The 12,979-nt window shown below is 36.5% G+C and overlaps 1 protein-coding gene across 1 annotated transcript in view; it reads right to left on the bottom strand.

The window, feature by feature from the left end:
• Positions 1 to 260: 260 nt before the first annotated feature.
• Positions 261 to 12,979, bottom strand: part of LOC150087528 (A disintegrin and metalloproteinase with thrombospondin motifs like) — a 69,133-nt gene continuing 56,414 nt past the window's right edge. Inside the window, exons 12-15 of the mRNA XM_090371233.1 lie at positions 11,441 to 11,567; positions 11,000 to 11,104; positions 9,445 to 9,697; positions 261 to 1,926 (exon numbers count right to left, since the gene is read on the bottom strand). Coding sequence (XP_090227359.1) covers positions 1,883 to 1,926; positions 9,445 to 9,697; positions 11,000 to 11,104; positions 11,441 to 11,567 — 529 coding nt within the window. The 3' untranslated portion in view covers positions 261 to 1,882. The remainder of the gene's footprint in view (positions 1,927 to 9,444; positions 9,698 to 10,999; positions 11,105 to 11,440; positions 11,568 to 12,979) is intronic.

The raw sequence follows: 12,979 nt of genomic DNA on the forward strand, positions 1-12,979 counted from the left end.
ATCTGAGGGGAAGATTTTTTTGTGCAGGTGGCTAGTCAGATGTTGATTGGCTGCTGGTTCTTCCAAACATGGAGCAGCGGGCTACTTTTTCGTGACTCACCCTGTGTATATATATGTGAGTGATTAATAAATGTACTTTTTGTGGGTTATAAAAAGACATTTATGGTGTTGTTTTATGGTCAAAATCAAAAAGAACAAATGGGAAACATCTTTTTTTTATTTCAGACAACAATTATTTTTAATAAAATAAATCATCCAGATTATTTTTTTATTTTATTTTTATAATTTTTCCCTCAGAAGTGTTCCATAACCCAACTGCCTACATTGACCAGAAGCTTTGATCCTTCTGGGTCAAATATTTATATTCCCAAGTCTGATAAACAGAAAATAGAGTAAAAAGTGTTTTTGATACAAAGCTGAACTTATTCCAGATTCGCCAATGCTTTCTGTAACAATTAACATGAAAAAATGTTATAACTACAAGTAGTTTAACAAGGAAACAAAACATTTTGTAAGGCACTGCTTTTAAACTGTACAGTCATTGGGTATTCTGTATTTTGTCGTCTTGCTCACTGGAAGAAATGATCATTGTGTGAAGAAAATTCAGCAATTTGTGATTGTAATATTTTCACGTTTTTGCTCCTGCCATGTTTTATTATTTATACATTGGAATGTAGAATTTCTTCAGCCTTTCCTGAATGATTCCTGTTTATTGTACAGATTACGAACACACTATATACATATCACTTCCTGTTGTTTAAATATGACTCAAATTTCAGATTTTCAGGTAACTGGCAATATCTTGAATTTTATACTGCTGCTTCTGTTCGTTAACAACATTTTGTCTTTGCTGTTCACATTTTGAAAGAATTATATGAATTTTTGACCACTCCTCTTACCAAAAAAGAATACTTGAAAATCGGTAGTAGAAAAATTTCTCATAAATATATTTGAGGCTTTCCTTTTTTTATTCTACAGTTTCAAATTCTTTCTCCATTAACAATGAGGATAATCCACACAAATTTTCTTGCTCATATTATCCAGAGAATTTGTATTTTATAATGGGATAGGTGGTATAATTGTTGGTATTGAGGTAAACAACCGCATGGCTTTTGAATGGTATTTGGTGTGCGTAATTGTGATTGATATGCCTCATTTCTTTTGTTCTCTACTGGCACTTGCATATCATGTTTTTTTTTTTTTTTTTTTTTCTTTTATCTTTTGGAAGGAGATGCCTTGATCATTCAATTTATATTGGTGGCAGAAAGTATTTTAACTATAGTTAACATGTATGCAAATATATTCTGTCTCCAATCGCTGTACACACTAAAATACAAAGACCACACGACACACTGTTTTTTTCATTAAAACAAGCAGTCTGTCACTGTTTATATACAAAAGAAATATGTTCTGGATTTCTCAGATCAGCATATCTTCTTTCGTTCAGCTATTGAATATCTGTATATTGTTGCAATGAAAGTTCTTCTGCAAAATTGTTGGTATATATTCTGTTAATTAGAATTCTTCCTTCACGATAAAAGGGAAAATTTACTGATTCTACTTCGATGTGTTTGTAAGATTGAATGAATGAAGGCACTGAAATATGCTTCAAAAAGAGCAGAGCCATATTTCTGGGTATAATCACAGATACTTACTAAACAGTCACCATTTGGCAGTTTTGAAACTAGCTAAGAAGAAGCAAGAGATGGCATATTTCTTGGTAATGTTTCTTCATCCACGGGAGATTACCACAGCACTGGAACAGAAACAAACAACATTGCATTCTTGGACCTGGAACTCCTGCAGATGAATTCTGCATCTCTTTTGCTGTCATTCAGTTTCAACTGTCTTCAAAAGAATTGTAATTTTATTTTGCATATACTCACAGTAGATGTCTTCCATTTACCGCTGGATTGCTTTTTTCATCTATGAAAGAAAAATTAATTTTATAAAATTTTTAAAAAAATAGAAATACACTGTTATACAATGTTATAAGCCAGTGGCAAAATTACTATACTGCCAAGCTCGCTACTGCAGGGGTGCCTTAAGGGTTAGGGGAATCGGAGGGGTGATTTGGCATGGGCTGTGAATAATATGGGACCTACAAATTTGTCCCCCCCACAAAGTGGGGGGGAGTTTGTAGTGTTACTGCTGTTGTAGCTACTAAATTTAGAGTGGAGGAAATTATTTAAATTTTCTATGTATGATGGCCACATAGTGTTAATGAAATTTATAGCTACAGTGATTACAAATATATATGCCGACCGGGCTATCCAGGTGGGTAAAGTGCCTGCCTCGCAACCCAAAGGTCACGGGTTCGAATCCCGCCTCGGGCTTGGATCAAAGTACTGTACTGCAAAAACCTTGGGAGGTGCATTATGGCTACAGAAGCCGATGCGCCAACAACTACCAAAAAAAAGATTACAAATATCAAATATTTTTGCTGTTATTTGTAATACTGCATGGATTTGAACACACTGTGGGATGACTATCTGCATGTAGTGGACTTGAAATGTTGTGAATCAGAACAGCCAAAGGATGTGATCTTTTCATCTCTGCACATGTACAATTAGTTTGGGTATGTGTGCTTATGGAGATTAAGAAAGGTTTGAGCATGTTCTTCTTTGGAGTGAGTCATTTAAATGATGTTAAAATTTAAACAATAAGCAAATACCGAGTTTATTGTGTCTAGGAAGGTCTTGTGAAAAAGTCTTTCTGAGATAATTGCAAAACTTGATGCTTGTTATTTATTCAAAGTGCAATTAAAAAAAGTGTGCACTTTTCTCTCAATATAGAGGTCTCCAGATTTGTGTGTTAAAGGCAAGGAAGTGCATCTTGCATGTCTTTTCTATGTACTAATTAAAAGAATTACAGGATTAAATATCAAAAGATAAAGTAAAAATATTCAGTGATTAAAAATAATTTAAATATAAATATTCAATAAAATGATGGTAAACATAACACAAATGAGCACAAAAATAAAAGCAAAAAATGGAACAAGATGATATGAAAGGTTTGTATTTTTGAAATTCGCCAAGTAGAGTTGAACTTCACAGATCCAGCAGCCTGTTTCCCACACCTAGTTGTTTTTAAAAAAAATGGGTGTATCTGATAAACTGCCCAAAAGTCAGCATCATTTTATAAGAATGGCTATTTGCCCAAGAAATGCATCAGAGCTGATTGGTCAAGATAGAAAGATCACTTCAGGGTCATAAAGTTTCCACTGCAATTGAGCCATGTGGATAAACTTGTTAACATGATTACAGGTCTTCTGTGACAGTATAGTGGAGAGGTTTGTGTTCAAGTTCTGTCATAGACTTGACAAATTTTTAGACTTCTTCAGTTGGAGTTCTAGTTACATGAACTCAACTTTTTAGCAAAGAATTTGACTAGTCCCTCATGAGAGGTTACTGTATAAGCTGGAATATGTTGGGATTACTGAAAAGATTCTAAGATGGATTGCAGGGTGTCTGCAGGGCTGAAGGCAAAGGGTTGTGATTAATGATTATTCTTTAGATTAGTTTAATGTCAGAAGTGGGGTACTCCAAGGATTGGTTCTTGGATCACTGTTTCTGCAGATATTAAGAAGCTTGTTGTCAATGAAGTGAAAAATAGCATGTCGGATTCTAATTATAATGATTGTAGTAGTACTATGTGCCAAAGAGCGCTGTGCCTCAGTCTTGGCGTGTTTATCCTCCCCCCTTTCCGCTGTTTTACTTTATAAACAACACTGACAAATGGATAGAAGGCGGTTGTCAAAATTTGCAGACAATGTAAAGATTGGTAGAGTAATTAATGCCAAGCAGTGCTTCAGGATGACTTGATTAGGCTTCAAGAATGGTCAGAAAAGTGGCAGCTGTGTTTTAATTTTGCAAAATGCAAGGTCTTGGGGAATGGCAACCCCAAAATAAATTGTACACTTGGAGTTGAAATCGAGGAAGAAAGGGATGTGGGAGTTATGATACAGGCTGATATGAAGTTTTCTGAGCAGGCAGCCAGGAAAGGCCATGGAATTTTTGATAAATAAATGATTTATTGAAAGTTATCCTGTAGAGAAGTATTTCTCAATTTAATTTGGTACCAGCAGGTGATTGATTGCTGGAACAAACTTCCATTTGTTGTGGAAGTTGATAGCTTAAATAAATTCAAGGAAGAACTATACCAACCATAAATAGGTTAAATGAGGTGCTGTTTTTTTTTTTTTTTTTTTGGCCGATACTGTATAAGTTTGCTTTCTTGTGTCATATGCTAATAACTATAATAATAAATACTTATGTATGCAGTACTGGTAAATTGTGTTTTTTTCTCAAAATTTGGTTTTGACATTTTCATACAATTGAGAACAAAAGTATTGTGTTAGGTACAAATTATCATGATATTTTCAACCAGAATGTCATGATGGCTTCATATGAGCAAATCAGTAACTGTAACACAGCCACTGATTTCTGTGCATGATGGTATACAGTGTTGCCAAGGATGTGATTTGTGATATAGCTACCAAAACAAGAGAATTTAACTGTTTCATTTTGAGTTGTGCAAATTTGGAATCACCTGTATAAATGGCTAGTACACTGAGTGGCAACTTTATTAGACACACCCATCCTTTTCATGAACTGGAACTCTCCTCCAGTAATGCCTTGTGTGATCATACTATGCAGTATAAGAATGCAGTATATAGGGATGCTGTTTGTATGTAATTCAGTGTAAGAATGAACAAGATGAAAGATTTAGTGACTTTGATCATAGCATGGTATTTGGCACTATATGCTGATATAAGTATCTCAGAAATTGCAGTCTTGCTGATGTTTCTCTTATGTCTCCAGTGCAACAAGATTGGTCCAACAAAATAACATCTAGCCAATAATGATTGTGTTCTTAGAAACAGCTTGTTGTTGTGAGAGACTGTGGGGTTGATGAGAATTGTACAGGTTAACAAAAGCTACAGTCAATCCAGTATAACAGTGCTAACCAAAGAAGCATTTCAGAACGCTGCACAGCTCATACCTTTTCATGGATGGGGTGTTCATGATGAATGAACATCATGAATACCCCATTCATGAAAAGGTATGAGTGAACTAGTTCCTAGAAAGGTGGACTCAGAGACACGAACACTGGACAAGGAAGTTTTGGAAAAACACTACCTGTTCTGGCAGTTTCGCACTGATGGGAACACCAGAATATGGTGAAAACAGCACAAGTTCACAGACCCATCCTGCTAGATGTCACTGTTGACATCTAGCAGGATGGGTCTGTGAACTTGTGCTGGTGGTGATAGTGGAATAGTAGGGAGGGCTTGCATGTTGCGCATTTGCTCATTGTTACAACATATGGATGTCACAGGTTATTTGGAAATTGTTCCAACCAAGTGTATCCCTTTATGTCTGCAGTATATCTATCTATAAATGGCCTTGTAGATAGATTCCTCAGGGTAAAGTGTGTTTAGGGTCAAACAGCCCCAGGAGTTTCCTCCATCTCCGCGTAGTTTACCTTGATCCAGTACACTGTAAAAGGCAGAGATTTAAAAGTGTGTCGATATTGTGGTGTGTAGTCGTGTACTGTTGTTCCTCTGGCTGTTTAGCCGCCAGACCCCTGCTGGGGCTCGACGCTCCACTTTTGTCCCATGGAGGTAGACCAGGCACCCAGTAGGTAAGATTTACTCTGGCAGGTCCTGCCACCTAATTTCCTGAGATTTCAGTGGCTAGGACGTATTAAAAAAAAAATAAATAAAAAAAAATAGTAGTAGATAAATATGCACACATATACATATACGTGCACATAAAATTATGTGCACATACAGAAATGCATGCATGCGTAGTGAGGATAGCACTAGATTTTAGGACCGAATTGGATTCCTCAGGATAGTGTACCATGCCAAAGCTGGAATTGTACAGAAACTGTTACCAGAATTATAAAACAATACAAAACTTGGCCAACGAATGGCCTTGCTTTTATGTTAGCAATGCTGTGGTGATGGAAAAATGCTCTTCACAAATATTAATTTTGTGTATTTTTGTCATTTGATCCATTCAATTTAAAAATTGTCCATCTTTGTATGACGTTATCTAATGTACTCTTTGTCAGAAAATCATAGATTTCCCAAAGTGCCATGTGGGCATTCTACTATTATAATAACACTGAAAAGATATGCTGAAGTTGGATTAATTAAGGATAAAATAATTTAGGAACCAAGAAAAACTCCAACGGATGACAGGGTAATATGCTATATTGCCTTTCATTTTTTAACGGGCAACTGAATTCCTTCTGGGTTTTATAGGACCCCTATCTTTTCCCTTCAGAATACGCACACTAGAATTGTAAGAGAAGACTTAAAAAAATTACAAGGTATGCTGCAAAGTTTGCCAAACTTCTTATCAATGGATTTCCAACAAAAAGATATAGACTGCATTGGATAAGGTGCTATGCATTGTAGAAGAAGTCATTGTTAGTGAAATCAGTTTTGCATTTATGGAAATCAGAGTGCTTTCTTTGCAAGATGGCCTCAAGAGGAATTCATCCAAGAGTGGCAATGGCCATTAGTAAAGATCCTATTAAAATTATGGTTTGGGGGTTATAAGTTATGGTGTTTAACAGTTCGAAATTATGAAAGAAATGATGAATGCCAAGAATTTCATTAAAACACTGGGAAAAATTTTGGAATGAAGAATGGAATTTTCAGGATTATAATTGCCCAGAATTGAACCTGAACATGGTTGATGTGCAAACTGAAAAAGATATGCAAGGTTGATTTCCAGTTCCAAGTATTCCTAAACAGCTATGATTGCTTGTTATATGTGCTTGGGTTACATTTAAGTGAGAATATTGGCTGTTGACATTTAGATGTGGTGAAATCAGCCTACATTTGGATAGGTACCCTACCAAGACTAAGATCATCAATCTGATAAAGTTGAAACTTTATTAATAAATTTGAGTTGACCTCAGCCATGATTGTTATAAATAGCATTATATTGTGGTATTGGAAACAGTGTCGCTAACAGTTCTTATATGGAAAATGACTGCAGAGAATAAGATTCCTGGCCTGCTTTGTGGACAAATTTCTATAGATAGTAGTTCTTATCCTAATGGAGAATAACTTGCCATTTGGTTTCTTATAGAGGCGCCACAGCACACCACCACCATGAATTTGGTAATAGTCATGTAGCAGCAGGACAAGTGCATGGATGAAATAAAAATAAATTTCCATTTATTCACTACAGCCAATCTATTGAATTATAACTATGGACAGCCAGAGCCACAGTCACATTATTGGTTGCAGAGTGATTGCACATGTAACCACTACCATGGCCTGCATTTTTTTTTTTTATCAAAAACAACGTTACATATCTTCATGATCTCCCTTATTCTTCAGACCTTGCACTGAATGACAGTTGTTTTCAAAAATTCAAAAATCAAACGGATATTCGAAAGATTATGATGAGGGCTTTGAAGTCCATGTACAATTAAAATTTCAAATATTTATTAAATGTGGGAGGTATAGTGTTTACCTCCCACATCTAAGTGAAAACGCTATACTTCCCAAATGCTGTACACTTATTTTATATTTATTTTACTTGTATCACCCCTTAAAATTGTAATTGTCGTCCGAATAATGTAAGTATATGGCAATATTTCTTACAGTTTGCATCAGATAAGCTTGACACACGTAGGTGATGATGTAATATTGCATCAGCTGTTACTTTCAGTTATATGAGTACACTCTGCAAGAGTGTACTCATATAACTTGCTTTCGTCAGGATGGCAAGTTATGTGCAGTTGACGCCGCGAAGAAAGAGTGCTATTATTGCTTTACTTGAGGAAGGATGTTCTTTCTGTCATATTGCTTATAGAGTGTCTTGTAATCAATCGACAGTGAGTAGATTTCTTTCCAAACCTAAGAATACTGGTTCTGCTGATAGGAAAAAAGAAGCCAGACACAAACCAGTCTCTACGCCAAAACAGGACCGCGTTTCGAAGCGCTTATACTTTAAAAACCGTAAAGCTTCTTCTTAGTCTGAGCTGAAAAGAGAATGGGAAGAACATACAGGAGTGGTAGCAAGTGCAGTAACAGAAGACGCCTCTTCAGAAATGGATTTGTCCTAAGAAGAAGCCCCTCCTCACACAAAAAATGAAAAAAGGCTCGATTAATTTGGTGTAAGGAGATTGTCAAATGGATCCCCGAGCAGCGGAAGTCAGTTATTTTCTCGGATGAGAAGAAATTCAACCTGCATGGCTCTGATGTGAGACAAACGATTCGTCGTAGACGTGGTGAAGAATGCCATCCAGACTGTATGGTGTCTACAGTGAAATTCCCTACCAGCTAAATGATATGCTGGTGCTTTTCGTATCGTATTGGGGTGCATTTCGGAGTAGGTCATCTACGGTTTAAAGAAGGTTGCATAAATGCCAATGGATGCCTGTCTATATTGGAAGGCAAATTGCAGCCAACCATTAGAGATCATTTCAACCTGGCAAGTAACTGCATCTTTCAAGACGACTCTGCTCCTTGTCATCGGGCGAAAAGTGTAAGTAGGCACTTCTGTAGTTCTTTAGTTTCATTTCTGCATTAGCGGTTCGACAGTAATGTGTTTACATTTGTTACAGGTGAAAATATTGGTTGGAAGAATGGTCCATTACAACTCTTAGCTGACCAGGCATCGTGTGGAATCTGCAGTAGCAGAAAGAAACCAAAGACCCTTCATGAACTTCAGGAAGCCATAATTCGTGTTTGGAACCACAAACTATCTTCAGAAATTGATCTTGTCAATGCTCGACGGTGTGCTGCTGTCATCAGGGCCAGAGGTGGGCGGTTCAACTAAATATTGGTTTGCACCTGGTGAACTTTTCATTTTGTTTTCCATTTAAAATGATAAACTGGAGCAAATTGAGGGCTTCTGATAACATTTCAGCCATAATTGTCGTGTTTACCAAAACTGTTGTATAAAGGTTGCAAATCTCATTTTGGAATATTTTGAGAGCACCTGTCAAATGTTACTTAGCTTTTCCTTAATAAATATTAATAGCTATTAATAAATATCTTTTGTTTATATTTCTATTTGTGATGCTAGTCATTAATGTAACATACCATCGAGAAAAAGGGTTGGAAATGTGAAGCACTTTCTTTGAACACCAATGTATATGGCGTTTGGGAGGCCATACGATTATTTTTAGAATATATGTATAGCCTCCCAAAAGGACTGTTTTGAAATGGATGTCACTCATTTTGATGTATAAACTCAGGAATATTATTTATTAACAATTTATTTTTTAAATTTTGTTTTAGAGTCACCATCTCCTATAACAGAATTCGAAAAGTCTCAAAATAAACGTTCAGCTTACCCAAATTGTGATTCGGCAAGAATCACCATTTGGATAAATACAAAGGATTAATATTTTGTGGTATATACAGATATTGCAAATTTTTTTTCGACTATTATGATTGCAACTCACCAGTAATTTCACTGTTTAGTTTGTCTGGTGCTGTGTCCCTGCTTTTCCTGTTTTGTCTACGGTTTTGGGATGGTCGGCGTTGTCTTGCTCGTCTAGATGGTGAAGCTGTTGACCTCGTTGGCGGCGTACCACTGGACTTATCTTTATCCATCCGTTCTTCTGCTGCTGGTGGATCGGCAAAAGTCTCAGTGACATGAGTATAATCAGGAATAATATTTTCAATCTCTGCTAAACAACGACCATTGCGACAAACCTGAAAGAGAGAGAGAGAGAGAGAAAGAGTAAAGATATTTTGCTACCACTGGAAAATGCATTCATATGTACCTTTGTAAATAACAAAATACAGACGTAACTATGGCAATAGAACAAGTCACTGGATGTGGGCAAATATTTTTAGACAATGCCCAGAGACAGCCCTTAATAAATATCCAATAGGCCTGTATCAAATAAGATTGAAAGTAATTAATATATAAAGTGATAACTATTAACACATTTAATAATGGTTTATATTTAATAGAATATTAGAGCATGATTTAGAGCACCAAAACTTGCGAATATGGTGAGCTGATCGCATGGTACAGAAGGGATTTGATAAGGTTTTTATTTGGCTATCGAATCACACCCTCTATTAAACTCCTGGATTATCATCTAGATGTTTAATAGGGAGCATGGTCACTGTTCAGAACTGCCCACTCAGTTTGGAGTGTGCTTATGATTACGCATGATACACGAAAGAGGCACATTTATTTTCGGGCTGATATAATTGAATAATAATCTTACACAGAAGATTGGATAGCATTCTATCAAGTTCCTTGACATCGCTTTTGGAAACCAGTTTACTCATAGGATGTTTGGATTAGCTGGAACCTGTATTCATAACCGATTTGCATATGTTGTGGGATGAGAAACCATACAATTTCACCTTAGACTAGCTAATCAAAACCGTGCAAAAAAGATAATTTTTCATTACGTCTGTTTATAGTTCTGGGACCAGATAGAAACAGGAGATGCAAACTTAAAGATGGGTAAAATCAGAGCTTATATTGTTTCTTAAGACGCGATCCAAATTTAAGATGGTCTGTGCATGGAGGCTATAGTTAATCTCCATTGAAATTGAGCCATTTAGATGTTAGCTTTGACGCTTTTAGTTCTTCCAGTCGAATAAGAATCGAACCCAGACTTCTTCAAACGATTAACAAGTGACAAAACCACTACTGTCACGAACGGCATTTTGACTATAAATGGCCAGACTTGCAATAATTGCTGCTTCCTCCCTTTTAATTCCTCCGTGCTTCCCCAGACAATTCATAATGAGATCATTTTGGAGTCTTTATTGCAAATGGAATAAAGGAATCCAGGTTGCAAATGGAATTTATAATGAATCATCTAAGCTGGATTGGAACTTCCAACCTGGAAGGTCCATTATAAAGAATTTTCCCCTTATAAAATAAATGTAAATACATTTTCAAATATATATAAGGACATTTTAACAACCTGATATTTTCTGTTTGGTGCAATATGCGCGTATTGGTTGAAAACTTTAAAATCTACTAACCTGACCATCTCCACAAGAGGACCCTTCAGCAGCTGGGCGATATGATACGCAATACCCTGACGAGGTGTCGAAGCAAAACAGCTGTGCGCAGACTCTTGCATCTTTCTGTATACATAGCAAGACAACAAAGGGACATTACCATGTGACATTCTTATATCTTAAAAGCACTTTTTCTAAAACTCTGTCATTACAACAGTCGAATTAATTTCATAAATCCTATCATTATTTTTTTATGTCCAATACTAGTTGGGGAAACTGCGCAATACATCAGAAAGAGTTTTCAAATACCTAATTAGGGTCAAGTTGAACAATAACAATAACCACTAAAATACATTGACGCTGAATAAGTTCTTTGTTTTGATTTTAATAACGCTGTGTCTGTACAGATCATGGCCAACGTGACCTTCAGTGGGATTATTGCTACAAACAGTATGTACTTACGAAACAAGCAGTTGTGCCTCTGTCTCTTTTGCACTGTTCGTCCAGGGTCAGCAAAGTTCCTGGTAGTATCCGGACCAGAAGGTCGTTTTCGTGAGGGAAATTATAAAGGCAGGACGCTGTTTCTCCACTAGAGAAAAAAGATTAATAGAAAGTCAGATTAATGGCCTTAGGAAAGTCATTTAAAGGGTGAGGAAAGAAAAGGTTACAAAGTTTGCTTTTCTTTTTAAGAGTGTTACAACTTCGTTTTGGAATACCTTCATATAGAAGATTGGGCGGGATAGCTGAGGCCCATGGACTAGTTCTATACAGTTCCCGGAAAACATTGGACTGAATTATTAAGTTGTCATTGCTATAATTTTTCCAATTTCTACCAAGAAATATTTACAACGTGAAAGGCCACACAATTCATGGACATGATATACACTGACATTACACCGCCCCTAGTTTCTTTGGTTTAAACCTCAAATAGAACACGCTTTTCACCTACTCTATTTTGCACTTGAGTGCATTCAGGGCGTTTGTGTAGTTTAAGCAATCAGTCTCCCCACCATTCCTTCTGTCTACATTCCATTTGATTGACCCTTATATGAGGACAAAACTGGGCGTCAGCAGAAGAAAATTCATTCATATGTTTCTTCCAATTAATATCAAGTGGAACCTTATTTTTCCGTGGGAACGTCTTGTAGGTGTTGATCATACTTGTTCTTCAGGGTGGAACATAGCAGTCGGGCGTTAACACGAGACAACTCCTTAGCAATGACAACAGTGTGTGTGTGTACGGGTGGCCAAACCTTATGAAAATGCAAATTCAGTAAAATTTTACAGGGTAGGGCAGTCCTACGTTGTCTTAAAAGGTTGCAATTACAGCTACTTTATCTTGTCTATCTCAGGAGGTCTGTGGGTTGTGATCACACCTACTTGTTAGAAATGAAGACACTTGTGACTTGATAATGAATTTTTGAAAAATTTAAAATTCTATCCGAGAAAGAAATCGAAGTTATCCACTAATACCAAAGGGATTCCAAAGATTCATTTCAAAGCAAATTGTGTATGCTGCTTTGCTGTGATAAAGCTTATCATATACACTCACTGGCCAAAAGACTTAGAAACCTTTTGCAGTTGACGTTAATGAGTATTGTACGCTCTCTTGGGGGTTCTCAGTCGGTCATTAAAAAGACGGAATGTGTTGTTGTTGAAGCATGTAGCAGGAGCCACAATTGAGAAAACTAAGGAAATCAGTGGGGTTGAAAGGGTCTGTGCGAGTAGCACAGTGGTATCGTCATCGTCACTCCTGAGTGGAAAAGTCCTCGGTTCGAATCCCGTCGATAACGTGAAGAACCTTAATGGGCTTTTTTGACCAGAGAACACGCACAATTTCCAGACAGGAATATATAATAGTTTATTTCTTTGATCAGTTGAAAGCAACCATCTCAAGATTATTATTATATTGGATTTTAGGAGCATCAGGGACTTTGTATTCCTCCATATATACTGTCTGTAAATTGAGTGTGTTCTGTGGTCGATTTTCTGTTTTGCTGG

The sequence above is a fragment of the Mastigoproctus giganteus genome, chromosome 4 (genome assembly GCF_048544385.1).
Source record: "Mastigoproctus giganteus isolate SK-2022 chromosome 4, ASM4854438v1, whole genome shotgun sequence".
NCBI classification, from domain to species: Eukaryota; Metazoa; Arthropoda; class Arachnida; order Uropygi; family Thelyphonidae; genus Mastigoproctus; species Mastigoproctus giganteus.